This window comes from Melopsittacus undulatus, chromosome 12 (genome assembly GCF_012275295.1).
Source record: "Melopsittacus undulatus isolate bMelUnd1 chromosome 12, bMelUnd1.mat.Z, whole genome shotgun sequence".
In the NCBI taxonomy this organism is placed as follows: Eukaryota; Metazoa; Chordata; class Aves; order Psittaciformes; family Psittaculidae; genus Melopsittacus; species Melopsittacus undulatus.
Genome location: NC_047538.1, coordinates 4199498 through 4221254, shown reverse-complemented (window position 1 = coordinate 4221254; position 21757 = coordinate 4199498). Strand labels below are relative to the sequence as shown.

General features: G+C 44.1%; 2 protein-coding genes across 2 annotated transcripts; both read left to right on the top strand.

Annotated features, from left to right (window-relative positions):
• Window positions 1–174: 174 nt before the first annotated feature.
• Window positions 175–13386, top strand: MFN2 (mitofusin 2). The gene is made up of 19 exons (XM_005143679.4): window positions 175–239; window positions 552–704; window positions 962–1140; window positions 1786–1921; window positions 2267–2429; window positions 2957–3081; window positions 3402–3510; window positions 3603–3710; window positions 4086–4239; window positions 4814–4881; window positions 5054–5175; window positions 5513–5639; window positions 6258–6362; window positions 7078–7180; window positions 7870–8090; window positions 8222–8371; window positions 9293–9489; window positions 9852–9986; window positions 10639–13386. Exons 3-19 carry the CDS (start codon window positions 966–968, stop codon window positions 10706–10708), a joined length of 2268 nt encoding a protein of 755 aa, XP_005143736.1. The 5' UTR covers window positions 175–239; window positions 552–704; window positions 962–965; the 3' UTR covers window positions 10709–13386.
• Window positions 13387–13572: 186 nt separating this feature from the next.
• Window positions 13573–21297, top strand: MIIP (migration and invasion inhibitory protein). The gene is given in 11 exon segments (XM_034068411.1): window positions 13573–13701; window positions 15998–16173; window positions 16732–17220; window positions 17816–17918; window positions 18373–18484; window positions 18687–18819; window positions 19153–19358; window positions 19720–19816; window positions 20648–20755; window positions 21060–21070; window positions 21072–21297. Coding segments are annotated over 11 exon segments (1626 nt in total). The 5' UTR covers window positions 13573–13640; the 3' UTR covers window positions 21202–21297.
• The last annotated feature ends 460 nt before the right edge of the window (window positions 21298–21757 follow it).

Here is a 21757-nt window from a genome sequence, read left to right as displayed (position 1 = left end):
CTTTCCTCCGGGGGGGGGGGTACAGAGCTGGGTGCCCCTCGGCTGCGGGCCCGGGTAACACGCGTTAACTCCGCCCCAGCGCGGATGAGGCCCTCAGAACTACCGCTCCCATGGTGCCCCGCGCGAGAGGCCCCGCCCGTCGCGTGCCGATGACGTACACCCCTCCCCGCCTTCCTTAAGCGCCGGGTTGGTGACGGTGCCGCGGGTGACATGGCGGCGGTGCGGGAGCGGTGCTGAAGGTGAGGGCTGGGGCGGTGCCTGGCAGCGGAGGGGCGGTGGGAGCCGGACACGGGGCTCCCCGGCGGCGGGGACAGGGTACGGGAGGGAAGGGGAGGGGGGGACGCGCCGGGGCATGGCCCTGTTGCTCCTCCGTGGTGGGAGTGGGGCCGGTTCCCGCCAGCCCCCTGAGGCGTGAGGAGACGGCGATGGCGGCCGGCCGGAGCATCAGCCCAGCGCATCCCCTGCTCGCTGGGGTAGCGGGAGAGCAGAGCCTGGCCCACCGCGGAGCTCGGCAGCCTGCGTCCCTCATCCCCCGTGTCCCTTTGCCGCAGGGAGGGGGACAGGCTGGACTCGGCATCGCTGGAAGAGCTGCGGGACGGAGTTCGGCCAGGGCGAGGGAGAAGGGCAGGTAAACGGCCTGCAGGCGTTCATGTGCAAGAGGGACTCGAGCTGACCATGCCTGTCTGGTGAAAACGAAACTCAAAGTAAGCAGAGGAAGGGGAGCGCTGATCACCAGGGGCCTGTGGGAGGGAGGAGGAAAATAGCCTTTTTCTTTTAAATTTCTTATCCATGAGTAATATGTAGTTGTAGAAAACAGAGCAATTTCGTTGTGTAAGAAAGAAGGCTGGTTTTAAAGCCTGTATTTAGCTAATTCTTGATAGGATGCTTAGTTGGATAGCTAAGTTGCAATAGGATAGCTCACTTGGTGAGCCACCTTTATTTACGGCATTTTCCCCTGTAGCGCGATGTCCCTGCTCTTTACTCGTTCCAAGTCAATAGTTGCAGTGAAGAAGGATAAAAGACACATGGCTGAAGTAAATGCTTCTCCACTTAAACATTTTGTCACTGCAAAGAAGAAAATCAATGGTATCTTTGAACAGTTGGCTGCATACATCAGTGAGAGCTCCTCGTTCCTGGAAGGTAAGCTGGGTTCTTGAACTGCAAATGTGTAACAGTGCTTCACTCATGCAGCAAAACCCCCTCATTCAGTTAAATGTTACTGCTAGACCTGTGTGCTTATTTGTACACTCATGCTGTTTATATATCAGTATTTAGATTATTTTACTGAGTTTGGGTCAAGGTCAGGGCTCATATTTTCAAGCTGACAAGTTCATGCGTGTGAGGAAATAGCTAGTTAGTGAGCTATGCTTGTTCTTTATGTTGTTTGGGAGTTTAAGCTATATGAGACCCTTCAGTTTTTTTGCCTATGTTTCTTTCAGTTCTTACCTAGACATGTTGTAAGTGACATGTGGCATATGCCGGTAATTGGCTTTAGCAGCTAAAGTTACAGACAGAAGATTCATTTTTAAGGGTGTTGGTGTATTTGAAGTGTCGCCTGTGTACTGTTCAAGGCAGTCCTAAGGTTGAAAATGGTTACTATCTACACAAAAGAGACCAGCTGATAAAAGCTGATGCAAAATTGACCCAGGGTGTAATTGTATGTGTCAGGATTGCCCACACAGTCTTGGGGCCACAGATAAGTATTTAGTTACGTGTGTTACATCATGAGGAGCAGTGAGACCAATGACTTCTGCAATTCGGAGATGTGATGTATTTTGGTTTTAGACACACACAAGAATGTAGAGCTTGATCCTGTCACCACAGAAGAGCAGGTACTGGAAGTCAAAGGCTACCTGTCGAAAGTGAATGGCATTAGTGAAGTGTTGGCGAGGCGACACATGAAAGTTGCTTTTTTTGGCAGGTGAGTCACGTGCTTGTTGCCTACACTCCCCGCTCAGTAAAGCAACTGCCATCTTTAGGACTGTAACCAGGAAAAAGTATTTATAGAAACACTGGTGCTCCAGCTTTTGCTTGTAGTGGGCATGTCCCTGGTGCTAGTCCTCTTGTAAATTGGAAACAAGTATCGTAGCATGTTCCAACTTGCAAGTATGCTTAAAATAAGAAAATAAGAAAAATTTTTGTAAGCTGCCTTTAGCACCAAAATTATGTGCTACTGCTTGGGTTTAGGGAACTTGCTTTCTGTAATATCAATGAGTATAACTGAGTCTCCGAAACCTAGCTATACTGTTCTTTAATATGACTTCAGGACAAGCAATGGGAAAAGCACTGTGATAAATGCCATGCTGTGGGACAAAGTCCTTCCTTCCGGAATTGGACACACCACTAATTGTTTCCTGCGTGTAGAGGGGACAGATGGACATGAAGCTTTCCTGCTTACTGAAGGCTCAGAGGAAAAGAAAAGTGTTAAGGTATGATTTCCTTAAGCATAACAGAAAGGAGGAAAGCTCTTCAGAAGTACCAGAAAAAGGAAGGAGCAAAAAAAATTAAAGCATTATGAATAAGCTTCAAAGTTAAGCTATTTAATCATTAAAGGAGTAGAGATGAAGAGCAGGGTTCTGTTAGGAAATAGAGGAATGGAGCAAGTTACAGGGTGAAATGCTTTCATTTTATGACAAATATAATCGGTTGTATTTGTAAGTGATAGCAGGGAACTAGAATGGTGACTTGGGAAGTTCTGAGCTCTGTATGACTGGCAGAGATCACAAGACTTCCTGGTAATTCCTCAGTAGCCATTCTTGACTGTAAATTCTCACTAGGCAGATGCCTTTTGACTAGGAAATTCAAGTGAGTTTTATGTGGAAAGCCTCCCAGGGAGAAAGTGATTTGGAGCCGGGTTTTATCTTAAATTGTCTGTGAAGAGGCCTGAAGGGGAGGTAACTGTGTTAATGGGTCTTAGCATGCAGGAAATGTTATAAATGATCCATCTTTTTAATAGACAGTAAACCAGCTGGCTCATGCCCTTCATCAAGATGAACTTCTGAATGCTGGCAGCCTAGTCAGTGTAATGTGGCCCAATTCCAAATGTCCTCTCTTAAAGGATGACTTGGTGCTGATGGACAGGTGAGAAATATCTTTCTTTCCTTTCCTGCTTATCACATATTAATTACAAGAATGTCTTCAAATACTAATTTAACAAACATCAAGGAAATCAACCCTGCTCTAGTCTGTGACGGGGACTAAAGTTACTTGCCTGTAGTTAGCAGTCAGAGTTTCTCTTGATTGATACTGCCTTTTAGCCTGTACTCTTTGTGACCTCGGCACAGTGTAGCTCAGACATGGGAAATTAATGCCCTGAAAAGCTAAACCACATCTCTTAACCTTTAAATTCTATTTTTGCTGTTTCCACAGCATAGTAATGTCTCTTCTCTTTCTATTGCTAGCCCTGGCATTGATGTAACCACAGAGCTGGACAGCTGGATTGACAAATTCTGTCTAGATGCTGACGTATTTGTCCTGGTGGCAAATTCTGAATCAACGTTGATGCAAACTGTATGTTCAAGTCCACTTGTTCAGTGAATTTGGATAAAAGTAAAAAAAAAATGAGATATTAATCTGAAAAGGTTTTGTTCCATTTTGCTTAGGAGAAGCAGTTCTTTCACAAGGTGAATGAACGTCTGTCTCGACCCAATATATTTATTTTAAATAACCGCTGGGATGCATCTGCCTCTGAACCAGAATACATGGAAGAGGTTTGTGATGTGTTTAAATTCTTTCTGTTTGCATGGAGTCCATTTTTGACTTTGGTCCTTGCCAGTAGAATCACAGTGTTGTATGTATTTTAGTTTGTATTTTTATTAACTTTGTGTGGCAATCAGAGGGAGTATAGACTAGTGATCAGGACTCTTAAATTCAGAGCTGGAAATCAAGAGTTTCACAGGGGCCTTTTGAAGTGAGATTGCTCTGATAACCTTGAAAGATTCCGTCAAGCAGCAAAGATACTCCTTATTCTTTTGTATTGGTGGCTTAGGCCAGCAGAGGGCATCAGGATGCCTGATCTAACCTTGAAGAGCTGGAGTGTAAAGTGGATTTAACTGCATGTGGCGTTTATCCTGTTTGTCCCTCAGGTGCGTCGTCAGCATATGGAGAGGTGCACCAGTTTCTTGGTAGATGAGCTGGGTGTAGTGGACCGAGCCCAGGCAGGGGATCGCATTTTCTTTGTGTCAGCAAAAGAAGTGCTCAATGCCAGGATTCAGAAGGCTCAAGGGATGCCAGAAGGAGGTAAGGAAAACTAAGGGAAACTTTCCATTTTCTTACAGGGAAGAAAATGGAGAATAGCAGCCTTCCAATATCTGAAGGGGGCCTGCAAGAGTGCTGGAGAGGGGCTCTTCTTCAAGGACTGTAGTAATAGGACAAGGGGTGATGGATTCAAACTTAAACAGGGGAAGTTCAGGTTAGGTATAAGGAGGAAGTTCTTTACTGTGAGGATGGTGAGACACCCTTAGGTTGCCCAGAGAAGTGATGAATACTCCATTCCTAGCAGTGTTCAAGGCCAGGTTGGACAGGGCCTTGGGTGACATGGTCTAGTGTGAGGCATCCCTGCCCATGGCAGGGGTGTTGGAACTGGTTTAACTTAAGGTCCTTTCCAACCCAAATAATTCTGTGATTCTGTATCTTGTTCAAAAAAAAGGATAAAATTAAGGTGAGTTAGGTTATTAATAGAGCAGTCAGAAACAAAGAGGTGGCTTAGCAGCACTTTTTGCATTGGCTTCAGGGTAGAGCAGGAGCATTTCCTGATGTCCAACCTCTGGTAGCTTTCTCAGAACTTAAGTGGTTGTTTTGTACTTTCTCTCAGGTGGAGCATTGGCAGATGGATTTCAAGTAAGAATGTTTGAGTTTCAGAACTTCGAGAGAAGATTTGAGGTGAGCATTATGTGTACCAACCTTCTGTTTAGGTTTTACTCCTGAAGGGCGGGGGACAAGAGTTTCTAAACATGGAATAGGACCATGTCTTGGAAATAGATTGTATGGGAAGGAGAAGTTGTGTTATTGTGTTTCTGCCTGTGGCTAATCTTGGGCTGCTCTTTGTGTGCAGGAATGTATCTCACAGTCAGCAGTAAAAACTAAGTTTGAGCAGCACACGGTGAGAGCGAAGCAGATTGCGGAAGATGTTCGTCTCATCATGGATTCTGTGCATATTGCTGCCCAGGAACAGCGGTGAGGAGAGCTGGGACTTGGTGCATGCATAACAGAAGTTTGTATTATAGGAATAACTGAAAGGAATATGAGGATTTAATACATAAAGCAGAATATTGTGTGTTTGGGAGTGGGAAGGACGTGTATCAGTCTTGTTTCTGGTGAACTAGAAAGTATTGGGAAAAGAACCTCTTCTTTTTTTGTTCTGTGCCATGTGTATGTAATGTATTGTAAATACTGACACATTTTGCTCTTGCACAGGAGAATTTCTCTTGTTTCTGGGACTCAAATGATATTTGTAGACCAAAAACGCATTTATCTGACTTCTGATGGGGCAGTTTTCCTTTTTTCCCCCCAGAGTTTACTGTCTGGAAATGCGAGAGGAGCGACAGGAGCGTTTAGGTTTCATTGACAAACAGCTGGAGCTCCTTACTCAAGACTACAAACGGAAAATAAGACAGATCACAGAAGAAGTGGAGAGGCAGGTAAGGAGGAGTGGCTGCAGAAAACTGTCTGAAACAGCTACAGTGTGGTGGGAAAAATACAAAGTGCTGACAATGCTTTGAGGTACTAGAAATGTGAGAGAGATCAGAAGGGAAGGAGTGCTTTCAGAAGACGGGTTTGGTTTGTTTTTCTTTCCTTGAGGTACTAAATTGAAAAGAGACTTGTATAAGATGCTTTAAATAAACAATGAGACTTTGTTTAATGTTGGGATTATTTCTGCTATGATATTTCAGTCTTGAATGCTTCCTAAGGTACTAAGATATTTCAGGTAAGTTTCATTGTTTCAGTCTAGAATGTCAGTCTTACTGTTGATACTAACATGTTATTTTCACTATTACGAGTATTCAGGAAAGGCCTGTTAAGTTTTCAGTCTTGCACTGCCTCAGTCTTTGCGTTGTTACAGAAGACATAAGTCTGCATACTTCTCAGCCATCTTCTTTGTTTGCAAGTCGCCAATATTGCAGTTGGCACACAGTGTGTGGCACAGTTGTACCTAGTGTTCAGCAGTGCTTTACTGAGAGATGAGTGTCTTCCTTGTTGGTTTTGTATCTCTCCTAGGACAGGATACGTAGAAACTGGTTTTTTTGCTGTTTCCCTAGGTGTCAAATGCAATGGCAGAAGAAATCCGACGGCTCTCAGTGCTAGTAGATGAATACCAAGCAGACTTCCATCCATCTCAAGTAGTTCTTAAAGTTTACAAAAGTGTAAGTAAGTGTAACAGGCTGCCAAAAGATATTGGTAAATCTCCACCTCTGGCCAGGGATGGAGGCAGGTTCAAGGCCAGGCTGGACAGAGCCTTGGGTGACATGATCTAGGGTGAGGTGTCCCTTGTCATGCAGAGGGGTTGGAACTGGATGATCTTAAGGTCCTTTCCAACCCAAACCATTCTGTGGTTGTTCAAAGGATGTTTGCTTCCCACAGGTTCCTTAAGCAATTTAAAGAGGTTTGGTTTTTTTTGGCTCTGAGTAATTAATTGTGCCAGATCATTGAGATGTTTAACATTCTTCCAAACAGGATACGAGTTAAGCTCTTCATTTTGTGCACAGTCTTTTGTTAGAATGTCCCTTGTGTTTGGACAGCTTCTATAAAAACTGAACATCTTTAAAAAAGAACAAAACAAGCCATTAAAAATTTTAATTTTTTTTTATAACCACAGTGATAAATTGTTGCATGTGATGTATCACATTGCGTAGATCAAACAGAACTTTCCCTAGACTAGAGTACATGGGACATTTTTCATTTGCTTTTTCCTCTCACTGAAGAACAGGGATAAAGATGAAATTAGCATTAGAATAGTGGGCAGACAGAGTGTGTGCTCCTGTTCTGGGAGGGTTTTTTCAGCTGGGAAGTTCTAGCAGTTGCAGCCTGCATCTTACCTATGGTTATTTTAAACTTAACAACTCTTCCTTTCTTTGTCAGGAGCTACATAAACACATTGAGGAAGGCCTGGGCCGTAACATGTCAGATCGTTGCTCCAATGCAATCACTGCTTCCCTGCAGACAATGCAGCAAGAAATGATAGGTCAGTGCAGCAGGCAACATTGCCCTTGCTTTTTCCTTTAACTGTAGTGCAAAATAAGTAGGTAGATGGTCTGGGTTTCTCTTTAATCTGGTGGCTGATGTCTTAGTTGATGATAGCATTATCTTAGTTTCCATCTTGATTAGTAGTGCTGTTATGGGAGGGCTAATTACTCTTGCTTTTTCCACTCTGTCTGAACTTGTGCAGTGATTTGCTAATGAATATATACAACAAGCTTAATCCTCATAGCAGAGAGGAACTGTGACCTTGGAAGCTTGAGAGATTCTCCAAACAAAATCCTAATGAAATGTGAATGACTTTTAACTAAGTGCTTGTCTGAATATAAGCTTTAATAGTAATATGATGCTTACTCATTTTTAGAACTGGCCATTAGGTTCTGTTTTCCAAGCTAATGCTAAACTGTAAACTTCACCAGCTGCCTGTAAGGATTTAAGAGATCTGTGGGAAGATCTCCTTTTGAGTTGATCTGAAGAAATAAGAATCTAAGAGTAATTAATGATGTATCTTGTGCTTTGCAACATGCTTGCCTTTAGGAAGTGTGACGTACTAAGAAAAAGAGCTGTGGAGGATGGAACCAACCCATAACCACCCTGATTACAGAATACAAGTCCAGTTAATTCCTGAGAACTCAGTAGCTGGTTTTTGAATGTGTTTATTTTTTGTCTGTGCAGATGGTTTAAAACCCCTTCTGCCAGTCTCTTTGAGGGGCCAGATAGACATGTTAATTCCACGGCAGTGCTTCATGCTCAGCTATGATCTGAACTGTGACAAGCTTTGTGCCGACTTCCAAGAGGACATAGAATTCCATTTCTCTCTTGGATGGACGATGCTGGTGAACAGGTTTTTGGGACCAAAGAATGGTCGTCGGGCCTTGATGGGCTATAATGACCAGGTAAGATACCTCATTGTGTGGCTGGGATAGATATGATATCATTTCAGTGGCCACTGAAGGCTTTAGGGGGAAGGGCAGTGGCTTTTCTTCTCTTATTCTGTACTTTGTTTTGTCACTGCTTTTCTAATCAGGTTCAACGCCCTTTAACACCAGCAAATCCCAGTCTGCCTCCTTTGCCTCAGGGCTCTATGACCCAGGAAGAGCTCATGGTGTCGATGGTGACTGGACTGGCCTCATTGACTTCCAGAACTTCCATGGGGATCATCGTGGTTGGTGGTGTGGTGCGTTGATAATCTGAGCCATATTTATATAAATACAGTGGGACCACTGACTAGAGAAGTTCTTGCACTGCTGTATCCTGTAGATATTTGCATATCACAGATAGTAAAATACATTCTCCTTTGATATCTTCCATTTGAGTATAAATATGGAGCTTATTCTGCATAATAATAATTCTGCTTGGAGCCAGGCTTGTTGTGAAGATAACCCTTTGTAGTACATTAAAAGCATTAGTCTCTGATTCTTTCGTAAGAATAGAAGAAAAATCAATATTTTTCTTTTCCCATTTACAGAGGAATTAGGACAGAAATATCTAACAAGAGCCTCTGATCATGTTTATCTTCCCAGAAGGGGAGGAGAGCACTTAATTTTAAATCCTATGCCTAACCTATTTCAGAGCGAATCAGCACTTCCTGCTTTTCTGTCCTTTGAAAATAATGGATGTTTTGAACCTTGAATGTCCCCAAACTATGGAGACAGAAGAGGTATAATTTCGATGGTAACTAAGTCCTCTTGCAGGAAGAATCTTAAGTTTCTTTAGTGCCAGAGTCACAGTGTATAGGGACAGATGATTTCTCAGAGGGGAGATGGTCACTTAAAAATGTCTTTTTACTTCCAAAAGAGGGATTCTGTGAACCAGACAAAGTTCGTTTGCACTTGCAGATGTAATTTAAATGTGCTGGCAGAAATAACCCATACAGAGCCCTAGTAGTTTACGTCAGGTAGGTTTATTTTGTAGACTGCACACCTGACCAAGGTGCAGACTGCTGTCGGACCAATAAAAGGCTTTGCAAGTCAGGGTTATGTATCTGCCTTGTTTCATGTGCCTAGAATATAAATGCAAGACTCTGAGCACCACTGTTAGAAGTTAGCATCATTCCTGGGTGATCATGTCATTTGGTTTTCCTTGTGCTTTTTTTTAGGTCTGGAAGGCTGTGGGTTGGAGATTGATTGCTCTCTCTTTAGGCCTTTATGGGCTCCTTTATGTATATGAGCGCCTCACCTGGACCACAAAAGCGAAGGAGAGAGCTTTCAAGAGACAGTTTGTAGAGTATGCTGGTGAAAAATTGCAGCTCATTGTCAGTTACACAGGTTCTAATTGCAGCCACCAAGTCCAACAGTGAGTTTCCTATATTCAGCTAAAACCTTAACTAGTTCTGTTGTTTGGCTGTTGGGTTGTTTTTCTTTTTTCAGTGATATTCCTTGTTAAAGTGAGATAAATCTGCATTTTAAATTCCAGATTTAAAAACAAGTGTTTTAAAAGAAAATTTGAATCACTGATGTAGTATTTGGGTGCTATTGATCATTAATTTTAATGTGCTTCTGCCTCTCAAGTTGCTCTGATGCTCTGACATATTCTTGTGCAGAAATGGAGGGATGAACATCTGAGTTTGTATCATCGATCACTATATGTCAAAGGGATTTACTCCTTGAATTTGCTTCTTGGTTTACTTCTCATTTTATCCAACTTTTGTTTCCTAGAGAGCTGGCTGGGACGTTTGCTCATTTGTGTCAGCAAGTGGATGTCACACGAGAGAATCTTGAGCAGGAAATTTCTGCCATGAATAAAAAAATTGAAATCCTGGATTCACTGCAGAGCAAAGCAAAACTGCTCAGGTGAGATTTTATTATCCTCTATACACAGCTGTTCGCATACGGTTGTTTTTCACAGGATTACCCAAGATGTTCAGATTAGGATGTGTCTGACTGCAGTCCTTCCATCATAGCATTTGATGTGCAGGCATCAGCATCTTTTGCTGCTGCATAGTGTTCCCTTTGCCTCTGTACTTTGCCATGTACTGTTGACAGCCATTTAAATCTTCTGTCTCACAAACCCTCTTTTCCATCTTGTTTTTGATTTGGAGTTGCAGTTACTTTTTGTTTATCAAAATGCAGTCCTTTGCTCCTGCAAACTCCTTCAGGCTATTACAGGATTATGAAAAAGCATCACCCTTGCCTTTGTACACAGTTGTTTGATGTTTTTCTTCACCCTGCAGAGGTTCTTGTAAAGAATTTTCTAAACAATCCTTATCTATGTGGTAAGATTAATGGGAAGTTGTGACTGTGATCTCTGTTTGAATCTCAAGGCCCAGGGATTGTTAGTGGGCAATCGGTCCTGACCTGAGGAAGGGAGGGGATGGTAGTGGTGGTTTGGAATGGACCTCAGGCACTCTTCTCCATGCCTGGCTGTTGACTCATTTGAGTCATGCTTCTTTCAGATGGACTTGAGCTGTTCTGCTCATCTCATGGAGACTTTTTGTCCTTGCAGGAATAAAGCTGGTTGGCTTGACAGCGAGCTCAACATGTTCACACATCAGTACCTGCAGCAAAGCAGATAGTGTGGGAAGAACAGAAAACCAATGCTGTTTCCCTTCAGTGCTCTCTTAATTACTCCAGAGAACATGGTGGGTGATGGAATTCCCTGAAGGGAATAGGCAAAAGCCTATTGCTGTTTCCAGTTGCTGTGTGAATGATAGGAGTCTGCTTCCCTGTTCTGTGTCCCACCTCTAAGCACTAGCTGTTGATAACTCTTCCTTCCTGTGAGACCAGGCTACTTCAGAAGGAATGTGTGCTTCATACATTCACAGGGGCTTTTTAAAGCAAAATCAAATACAGTAATAAGTTGATTTATCAGGCTAAAAGTTACTCTGACACATCTTTAAAGACTCCTTCATTTTACTATATGAAGGTAGATCTTTTGACTTCCAAGCCCCGAGTTTATGTATGAGTGACAAATAGCAGTTTGTCTAAACCCAGATCCCTTGCACAGAGGTGTAACGATGGTTTCACAATGAATTTATAGCCCATGCAGGCCTCTCTCTTAGGTTAATGTTCCATTATTATAGACTATGACAGAGAATCACCATGTCCCTTCGTAGAAAGGTTTATTACTGTCAAGATGTTTAAACCAATGAACAAAACCCAGTTCTCTTCCAGAGCAAGAGGGACTAAGATTTTGCTTTAGTAAGCTTATTGTCTTTGGAGTTAGTTTGTTCTCGTTAAGAACAACTTAGTATGCAGTCTGACCCGTTTCATATCATGGACAAATAGTTTGCAAGGTCATAACTAGGTCCTGTTAAGGGGGTAGTACTGAGAATCTGGCAGCTTTTTGAGGAAGAGAAATGGGAAAAACCCCTCAGTTGACAGAATGTATGAACAACCTGATGAGTTGATGACTGTGGGGTCCTTTTTTGGAAACACACAGCTGTGTGTCTGGAAGCAGGCCTTTGGAATTCCATTACCACAATTTGGCCATAAAACCAGCATGAGGATTACAAGCTGTAAGAGATTTTGCTTCATGTAGAGTTCCCATAGGATGTGACAGTCCATGCAGTAATATGATTTGATTTTGTTTCTCTTCTGTTAAAAGTATGAGAATGAGCTGGAAGTGGAGCTCCTCTGGAGAGGGGGAAGACCTGTCCCTTTTATGTTGTGCCAGGGCAAGAATGGGTCACAGCAACTCTTTTTTTTTTTTAGACATTATTTATTTTCAAATAGATTAAATTAATCATTGAGGATTGCCCTGAAGCAGTTTTGAATTTGGAGTGACAGATTTGGGAATTACAAGGACTTGAGTCTTTTCCTGTTGGAGTTGATAAAGGAGACATTTCCACTAATTTTACTTGTACCAGGATAAGGTTCCTATGTTACAAAGTTTCTTTTCCACTTGGTGGGTCAGTATTTCGCCATGTGTTGGCTATAACCTTTTGGTTCCCCACAAAATGTCTGAGGAATCCAGAATTGGATCCTGTAGTTCTGAGGTTAGTGAGAACCTGAATCTGGTCAAGTGTCAAACTTCAGAGCATATATGGGCTCTCCTTGAGGAGGCCCCAGGTGAGGTCAGAGCTACTGACAGTGAGGGTTTTTTTCTTACTGTGACAGACTTTTCACTTGCAGATGGTATCAGCTGGCCTTAGGATTTCTCATTCATGCTCAGGTGTGCATGTATGTTCCTGTGACAAGTCCCTTGTTTCATATGTCACAGAAATTCCAGAAAGAAGCAGTTGCCTGATACTTGAGGGAGTAAAAATAGTGAAATGTCAGTAAGTACTTTAGGCTGTTTTGAGCTTTGCAGTAAGACCTGAAGTATCTCGATTGTGTAGGAGCTGACAGTGAGACTCTTGTTCTGTCTCTGGAATGCAGGAAGCAAACATTCCACTTCCAGCAGACAACTTTGACTCCAAACCAAACTGAAAAGCTGTTTTCATCAGAGGGCTGCCTTGGCCTTGGTTGGTTTCTTCAGGCAACCACCAGGACATAAATACATCTTGGATCAGATCCAAAAGGGAGTAAGGAAGAAATTTGAGTCCTTGCCTCTGGAAATGTGTTCTGTAGGCTTGTGGTGAAGTATGCCAGAGTAAGTGGAGTTACTGTACCGTGGGTATTATGTGAATAAATCCAGATTTCTAGTCTCTCAAGCTATCATGTACACAGCTCTAACAGGCTGTGTGCTGTGCTGTTGAGCTAAAACATTCAGCACATCCCTAATACACCAGGAAATTGTCAGTGCCAGGTAGGGGAAGATGAAGATATATCACTGCTCAGCAGTTCTAGGCTGACTGAAATGCTAAGCTTGCTTTAAAGGCATGTGGTAGCATCTCTTCATCAGACCTTTAGGGGAAATCTGATAAATGAGCTGATCTTCAAGCCAATATCTGATCTGTGAAGGGAAGAGAGAGTGAGGTGCTCTTAGAATCTGGGGTCTTGGCAGCGTGTGTGTTCCCACAACTGTTCAGGTTGTGATGGTGTAGGCATTGCCATTGCTGTGCTGAAATGTAACCTGTAGAACAGGGAAAGAAGCACTTGAAAGTTTTAAGAAGCAAAGCTGCTAACATGGGAGGCAGGAATGTTTTCAGTGTGTGTGTAACCTGTGTCTTTAGAAGCCTGAGTATCAACAATCAGACTTTTAACAGAAAGGTCTATGAGCTGGAATCCTGTACAACAGAATGCAACTGTACTTCTTTAACTCAGAGTGGTGGAGGAACAAACACTTATGAGCAAGGAGCCTGTTCTCTTCTGATGTTCATAAACAAGGATAAGCTATTCCTTAGGACAGGAATGCCAAAGCAAATCTTCCCCTAACTCTTAAAAAGAAGGTCAACTAAATGCACTTTATCTTACTGCTGCTACTCATTTTTCTGATTGTGTTACATTGATGGAGCTCTTTGAAATACTCTTACCAGTGAGTTTTCTCTCTGCTGTATTTAAGGTGATAAATTTGCATGAATTATTCCTGTATCAATGCTGTAAACAGTGGAAACCAAAATAAAAATGAATTGGAAAAACACTTATCCTGATGTGTGCTGTGTGTGGGGATACAAAGTCTTCAATGGTAAGTATAATAGTTACTGAGATGATGATATAAATTGGAATAAATTGCATGTTAGACAATAGTGACCTTTAATCTATGTGCTTACTGTGAAAATTAACAAGGAGACCAATAATAATTATCCAATGGAAAGTTTGAGAGATTCCTTCTTGAGTTACACTAAAAATGGTGGTATATTGCAGGAAGTCATGGTCAGCAAATACTGTGTTGAGAGACTGAAACCATGGTCAGTGGCTGTTCTCAGTTGGTTACTCGCCACTCCATCCCTGGCAGTGTTCAAGGCCAGGTTGGACACAGGGGCTTGGAGCAGCTGCTCCAGTGAAAGGGTCCCTGCCTGTGGCAGGGGTTGGAGCTGGGTGAGCTTTAAGGAACCATGGTGCTGGGGTTGTGCTGTGCGGGTCGTTTCCAACCGTGGATTTCAGAACCGCTCCCGTTTGGCTGCGGGGGGCGCTGGGCTCCGTGGTCCCCTCCTCACCCGCGGCTCGGTTCCGGCTTCCCCCGGCCCGGCCTTTCCGCGCATGCCGGGAGCCAAGGGGCGGGCCCAGCCGCGGAGGCGGCCGCTGGGCGAGTGGAGGGGCCAAGCCGTGGCCGTGGCCGCTTCGGGGGGTCCCGGCTGGAGCAGGACGGGGATCCCCGGCGGTGTGCGGAGGTGGGGCCGGGAACACGGAATCGGGGGAGCGCGGGGAGTCGGAACGCCCGGAGCGCTGGGGCCGCTTGGCCTGGCTCCGCACAGCGCTGTACGGGGGGGGAGATCACCGGCTCTGTGCGGCTGCCGGGCCTCTTGGAGAGGGAAGGGGAGGCTGGCAGTGCCCGGGGCCGTCTGCCGTAGGCACGGAGGTCAGAACCGGCGCGTGTGCGCAGGAGCAGCTCTGGGAAGCTCTGCATAGCTGTGAGACAGCTTTCGTCTGTAGGCCGGTCGCATAGAGATGGGAGTTCGTAGCCCCGGGGACAACCATCAGTTGCTACTGCAAGAAGTTAAGCTCCTTTTCACAAAGGATTCAGACTAAAGCAGTTTGAGTTCCTGGGTCTGAGCACGGAGAACTAACAGCTTCTGATAGATTATACTAAGAGTGGGTCTCATCTGGTAAAACACTTCCAGAAAGTCCCTTGGCTAATGTTATTTTCACAGTATTTGCTTTCTGATGAGCAATGATGAGAAGATACTCTTGGCATTGTCCTGTGAGAACTTGTTTTGTTCAAATAATCTCAGTTTTAGTGTCTCAAGACTGGCATTTCTATTTTATGCCCAGTAGTGCACCTCTCGCTATATATATATATGTATACATAGTTATCACAAAAAGATATAGTGTAGTTTTATTGTTAGCACTGCTCTTTGTTCCAACCAGTGCTGTTGTACAGGACTTGCATTTAATTCCTCATGTCCAGTTGCCAAGGCAGCAGACACAAAAACAAATGGGATGAGTTTTGGAGAAGGGTTTAGGGATCCTTTGAGACATAAGGTCCTAGAGAAGCACAGAGTTGTCTTGAGGGTATAATTGATTACTCAAGCCAAAAGCAAAGATGGGGGAGGAAGGGGTTTAGTTTTCTTAATTAAAACAGCACTTTCTGCTAGTTTAGAGGAGATGGTGGTGGTGTCACCATGTTGAACAGCATGACAGCTTCCTACTCAAACTAAGTATCTGTCTATCTATCTATCTATCTATCTATCTATCTATCTATCTATCTATCTATCTATTTTTTCTCCCCTCTCTCCCAATAAAAGGGTAGTGCTTAATGCATGTTACTAGAATTGCTTGAGCCCTAGTCCTGAGTCATAATTGAGCCTTTTGGAGTCTTCCTTCCAGAAGCAGAGGACAGTTCGGACTCAATATTTCTTTTGGATGTAGTAAATGCATTCGTATTCCTTAGTCATATCTGGAACTTCTGAGCATCCTGCTGGTATCCCAGTATGAATTTGGATGCTTGAAAAGGAGATTCAAGCAGAATAAGGTTGTTCTAAGTGTCAGCCTCTGAATCAAACATCTTATATTTGGCTTTGTGATGTGAGTTTTTTCATGTTTAGTGTCTGTGAGAGTCTCTTATCTCTGCTCAGTCAGCTGCAAGGTTTTGGGTGCAAACCATTTGACACTCCATCTGAGGGAAGCATGCAGTGGTGCTAGTCCTTAGCATAAAGGGGTTTGAGACTGGCTGGTTTCTGAGGAGCAATGATTGACACTCCCAGTGGTCCAGCAGCTGTTTCTGGTTTTCATGAGAAGTCCCCTGCAAGTGTTTTCTCCTGGGACTGCTCCTTCCCTTCATGGTTCCATTGATGATGTTCACCCTTCCTCTGGCTTTACAGTGAAATGTCTTCACAGGATGGAGATAGAGCACCTGCAGAGGCTGCGTGAGGCCAACCAGGACCTTCTGCAAAGGCTCAGAATGAAGCAGGAAGAGATCAGAAAAAGGCTTCCCAGCAAAGCATCTCTTGATAACAGAACAGCTCCTGAAAGCTCTGTCCCCTTGCCCACAAGAAGGGTATGTGTTGTGTCTGTGCTAGAAGTGCTGGGAAGCAAATGGACCTTGTCTGAAAGACAGCAGCTCTGCCTATGGAGTGATGCACTAAAGGAGGCAGATGGACACAGAGGAGCTGGTAGAAAGTAGAATGTGGAATATGGAGACAGAAAAGTAGCTGTTTGTTGCCTGTCCTGTGGTCTCCACCATGTTCTTGCAAAGGGGTCAGAGATCAGGTCCTGCCCAAGGAATGTAGGTTTCTTAATCTAAGATAGGAAGGAATGAACTTTGTGGAACATAATCTTTTTATTTCTTCTAAGCATGAAGGTTGAAAGTTTAATGTTCCTCAAATTGGGAAGAGCTGCATTTCTCTGGAAGTGGACCCCTTCCTTATCTTCTCCAGACACTTAAATAATATATCATGAATAATATATGGGTTTGCTTTTTTTTCCCAGCAGGAATATAAAAGGGTGAGCAGATTAGAACGAGACGTTCATTTTCTGTTACTGAATGAAGTGTCCTAGCAAAAGGTGTTTGTAATCTGAATGATGCCGTGTGGTATGAGAGTCTCTCTCCTTACAGAAGACAAATCCAGCTGGTGCTGTGGAGCCTGCAGCTGACCCTGCAGTGTTGGTGTCTGTGGAACCTGGAGCTTATGCAGCCAGAGCAGCCCTCTGTTCATCTCTTAAACACAGCAGCAGTGACAGAGGGGCACAGCAGCAACAAGTGAAGATGCAGGAAGCAGTAGGTTTGGATTCCAGCTTTCCTGAGAAAGAGAATGTTGTGCCAGTGACTGCAGTCATTACCTGTGATAGAGAAACCTCTGAAGTGGAGATGGGTGACCATGCTCAAGGAAGTCCTGAGAAAGAATCCTTCCCTCTGGGACATGGAGAGAACAGAAAACAGTCCACTCTGCTAGGTGGCTTCCATGAGAAGAAGCAGCCTGAGGGTGGTCTGGCCTCATCACTGAGCAGCAGCCAAGGTGAAGAAACCAGCAAGCAGCATGTGGTTGTTAGAGAGCCTTCAGTTCGTAAATCATTCTTGCTGACACCTCAGTCCCAAGAGCCAAAGGTAAATGGGTTTTTTGCTTATTTTCATCAGTCAATAGAAGGATGGGAGAGAAAGGCCCAGGAGAACATTGCTTGCTCTTTTCTCACCGTGGAATCTGGAAGTTGGGGTCAGAGCTGTTCTCAGCCTTAGCAGCTGGGGGCTTGTGGTAGTTTGTTCAGGCCCTACTTTCGTTAGCCCTTGAACTGAAGACTGCAGCGCTTCACTGTGAGATGCCTTGTCCTCTGTGTATGTGATTCACATCTCGGGGAGAACAGCCTGGTGTGGTGCTGCTGCCACATAGTTTGTTTCCATAGGTGTGGAGGGCAGGTTATTGCTGTGATCTTCCTCCAGGCAAGCAGAGGTGGCCTCATGTTTGCGGATGTGTGATGCAGGGAGCATTTTGTTTAAAGCCCTGACAAATTCTGCCTTTTCCTGGGCAAGTCCCCTGCCTCCTCTTTCTGTTTTGTGACTTGAGAAAACAAAGGGCAAGTTACTGGTAGAGCCACAGACAGAATCCAGCCACAAACTAAGCTACTGCGATCCCATTTGAACAGTTGTGTCCTAAGCTGTATCTTTGAATGTCTGCTAATTGTCTTATGGATTGTTCTCTTCCCAGAAGGAAGCTGGTCATGTCACTTCTGAGTCTGACCCTGAAGAATACACCATACCTGTGAGCACCTGGTCCGTGCGTCCTTTCCTGGGCTACGACTGGATTGCAGGTGAGTCCTAAACATGAAGCAAAGCTCTCAGTATGTTGTAGTAATGTGACAACTTCAAACACAGTTTACAGCCCCTTTAAGTTTAGGTGTGACAGAACTGCAGCCCTAGAGCCCATGTAAAAGGTCTCAGCAGAGGAGCTGCAGTTGTTTTGTCAGATGCCATTCCTTGTCTAGTGCATCCCTGGAATGCTGATGTGACAGTGGAATGGGAAACCAGGCAGAAAATGTCAAAGCTCAGTGAAGTCAGAGGGGATACCAAGTAACTGAAATGAATGAATGCAATAATGGACCCAAATCATGCAGTAAAACTCTGGCTTGACACGATGGCTTGTTTTTCTTAGTATTCATTTTGGTGCTTCAGACCTTTGCTTTGACTGCTTTGTGTGAGGTTTGCTTCAGTGCTTTTCTATGTGTGGTAAGTCCTTGACCTTTTCTGTTTCCTTGGCACTCTCAGGACTCCTAGATACAAGTCCTTCAGTAGCAGAAAAATCTGACCAGTACTTTGCTGAGCTGCAAGAGTTCCGACAGCTCAACAGAGAAGAATGTATTCATGAGCAGCACCCAGAGTAAGTGGGTATGGGGGAAGGGCTGATGCAGCAGTGTGTCTCTTTAGAGTAATGAGGAGTAGAGCCTGATTGGAGTGGGACATTGTAAGGGTGGCTTTATAGGCCTTTATTTCCCTCCCAGTAAGAAATGTATGTTTTGAAAAGGTGGGGCGGTTCAGAGAGCCTTCCCCCCTGACACTGATTTGTTTGCCTGTTTCTCTAGGCCGAGGGCTGTGGACCACATAGATTCTGAACAAGAACCAGATGAGATAACCGGTTCCCATAAGTGTAAGATCATGCTGCCTCCTAATCTAGTTTCTGTGAACAAACAACTGAGCAGACTTTGGCTGTCATTCTGAGGAAGCCCTGCATCGTTCAAGGCAGGGATGAATGTGTGATTTTTAGGTGCAGCTTATAAACCAGATACAATTTCCTACTCTAAAGATACTTGAGTCTTCTAAGGATCCCCTCTCTATCAGTGTCATTGTGCTTTGTCAAGGTTTCTTGTAAGTGGTTGGTGTTCTCTTTTTAACTTGAGGAGGTTGAAGTTCTGGTTTTGCTTTTTAGGAACTTATTCGGGGACAAGAAATGTAAAAGGTATTTGAGGACAAGCATCTCTGTCTATAGAATGTGTGTGTGACACTGATGGAACACAGCTTTGTTGAGTGGATTGAGAAGCCTTCTGACAAACAATAGCAATAGCTATTGTTCAGCTATTATTAATGGTAGCAATAACTACCATGATGGTGCATTACTCTGTGGCAGGTGTTTACTGTTACCGGTTAAACCAGCGCCTCTTCCCTGTCCCTGTGGATTCAGAGTCTGCCTGCCCTGTGTGTAAGATCCCACGTACTCACTGGCCCCCAGAGAAATTGGGAGAGCCAGCCTATGTCAGGTAACTTAGTTACTGCTTTGTGATGTGCAGAATTCAAGGAAACAATAAGGAAGAAAAAGCTGATGAGAAAGCAGTGCCAAATTCTCTGTTCATGGTTGCTGTTCTCTCTCTTGTTTTAAAACTTCTCACTGAGCTTTTCTGTAAGCAGAAACAGTTTTGAAGTCAGTGAGAAATTAATGTTTTGTCTGAATTTGCTCCAGAATCTGAATTCTGTACATGTTAAGTGTCTAATGCTCTAATCCAAAACTGTTTCGCTTGATTCACTTTGGGTTTAGACCCTTGGATTCTGAATGGGGCAGGTATGCAAATTTCCTTTGCCTTGTAGAAAGTGTAGGCAATGACTTCCATTCTGTGGTTGCAGGGTCAGCATTCCCAGGTCTACCCTCATGCCTGCCTACAAACACAAAGCCCATCGCAGGAAGAGCTTTGAACCAGAAGATAGTCTAGCGTTACCTTCGGTAAGTCGCTGTCTTCTTATTGTTACTAATGGCACAGCCCAGGTTGTACATTGTTGTACAGCACAAGAAGGAAGGAGAATCTGGGACTCATCCCCCTGGGAGGGCTTCCACTAAAAGTTCTGATCTGTGTCACTGAGATAGCAAGAAAAACCGTTGGTGTGTGCTTCTGAGTTCATATATTTGTGCAACTGACATAAACTATATGACATATCTCCAAATGCTTTACCCTGAGAAAAAGAAAGTGCCATACTGAGCTCTATACTTCTGAAGCATGATTCAGCTGATTTATTTCAGGCATTGACTCTTCAACACGATGAACCAGACCTTCAGAGTGCCTGTGTTTCTTTCCACAGATGTTAGGGAGTCTCAAAGACAAGTTTCCATGAAGTATTCACAGTGTATTGCACATGGGCCAGGCAATATCAGTAGTGGCAAGGGTGGGTTTAAAACTGTATTAAGTAGAGTTGGTCTTGTGTTCCAGCCACAAGGCAATGCTGCAGGCAGTATTACTAATCAGACCTAGCCTTGGCCTAGACATATCCAGGGAAGATGCAGGAAGAAGCCCGATTTTGAGGCTTAGGGAACTGGGCAAGTGGAGATGGGTTCAGAGAGGCTGGTTGACTGAATTCACACAGCAGGAGATGGGCTTAGAAATAATTGAGGGGATGCCTGTGCAGTTCTGCTTCATTAGAGATTTCTTCTCTTTCCTGCTAGTCCGAATTAATTACTTGCTTAAACCTCCCTGTGTAGAAGTTATTATGTAGAACTAACAGGCCACAATGGATTAAAAAGGGTAAAGCACTGCAATGCAGCACTCCTGTCTCTTCACAGCACTGCCTGGCTGGCTGGAAAAATACCATCTCTTGCAGCAACCCCATGCTCAGCAGTCTGGATCTGCGAGCTTCCCTGGAAGAGAAGCCTCCTCACCATCCTCGCCTGGTAAGAGTAGCCTGTTAAGTACCCCTGGAGATACTGTGAATTGCACAGACAGGAGTTGCAGTCCTGTCTCTCTAAAGGGCACCATAATCATCAGTGGCTGAGCAAGTGAAAATGCCTGGAAGATTTTCTCCTGATCTCCTTAGGGAAACATTTTCCTTTGCTGCTGTGTAAACTACACAGTACAGCACAGACACAAAACAGCAAATGGAGCTGGAGAGCTGGCAGAAGCCTCTTCAGCTCCCCAGTCTTCATCAAATGGGAAAAGTCTGGTATTCCATTAATACCCTCTTCATTTGGATTCCAGAACTTGGTGTCCAGTGTCAGGAGGAACCAGAACTGACCAGCTTCTGAACCTGACCCGCTTGGCACACTTCAGATTGAGCAGTGCTTCTCAGCAGAGGGGGAGCAAACCAAACCTGGCCACTAGAGAGCAGCTCCAGATTTGAACCTGACTGCCTCAGCTCTGTGAACCACTGACTTGATTGTCCTGGCGACGGGAAACCTGTATTTGGATAGAAATAAATCTTTGAATGGATTTTTAACTAGTTTTCATAGTCATGTGTGTACAGGAGCAACCAATGCACGTATATGAGAGTTTGTGCATTCAACTATGGTTTTTTACTTTCTTTCTTTGCTTTTTGCAGCTACTTCTAAGCAGATGCATGAGCTCCCTTGCCTAGGGCTGGATAAAGGGATGTGTACAGGATGACTAACTAGTACTGTTACCACTAGGACAGCTGTAGCAACAGTTCATCTGCCACCTCAACTAAATAAACCAGAAGTGTAATGTTAACTCGATGCCAGGGTGAGGAATGGGCCTGTGGAATTGGATTTCACATTGGGCATGTGGAATTGGAATCCAGGAATTGGTTCAGTGGAACACATACAAGTATGTCCATTTCCAGAAGCTGGAAACATGACACATAACTTGGTAATGCCTTAAAGTTACTCAGTAATTTAGTTTACAGAAGTGCAGTTTCTTTTCAGTGCCATGTCTGAGGA

Excerpts from the sequence above, each read along its gene's own strand:
- MFN2 (XM_005143679.4), top strand. The coding sequence starts at position 966 with ATGTCCCTGCTCTTTACTCGTTCCAAGTCAATAGTTGCAGTGAAGAAG. Across the intron at positions 4,882-5,053 it reads ACTTCGAGAGAAGATTTGAG|GAATGTATCTCACAGTCAGC; the intron begins GTGAGCATTATG and ends CTTTGTGTGCAG. Across the intron at positions 6,363-7,077 it reads TTCTTAAAGTTTACAAAAGT|GAGCTACATAAACACATTGA; the intron begins GTAAGTAAGTGT and ends TTTCTTTGTCAG.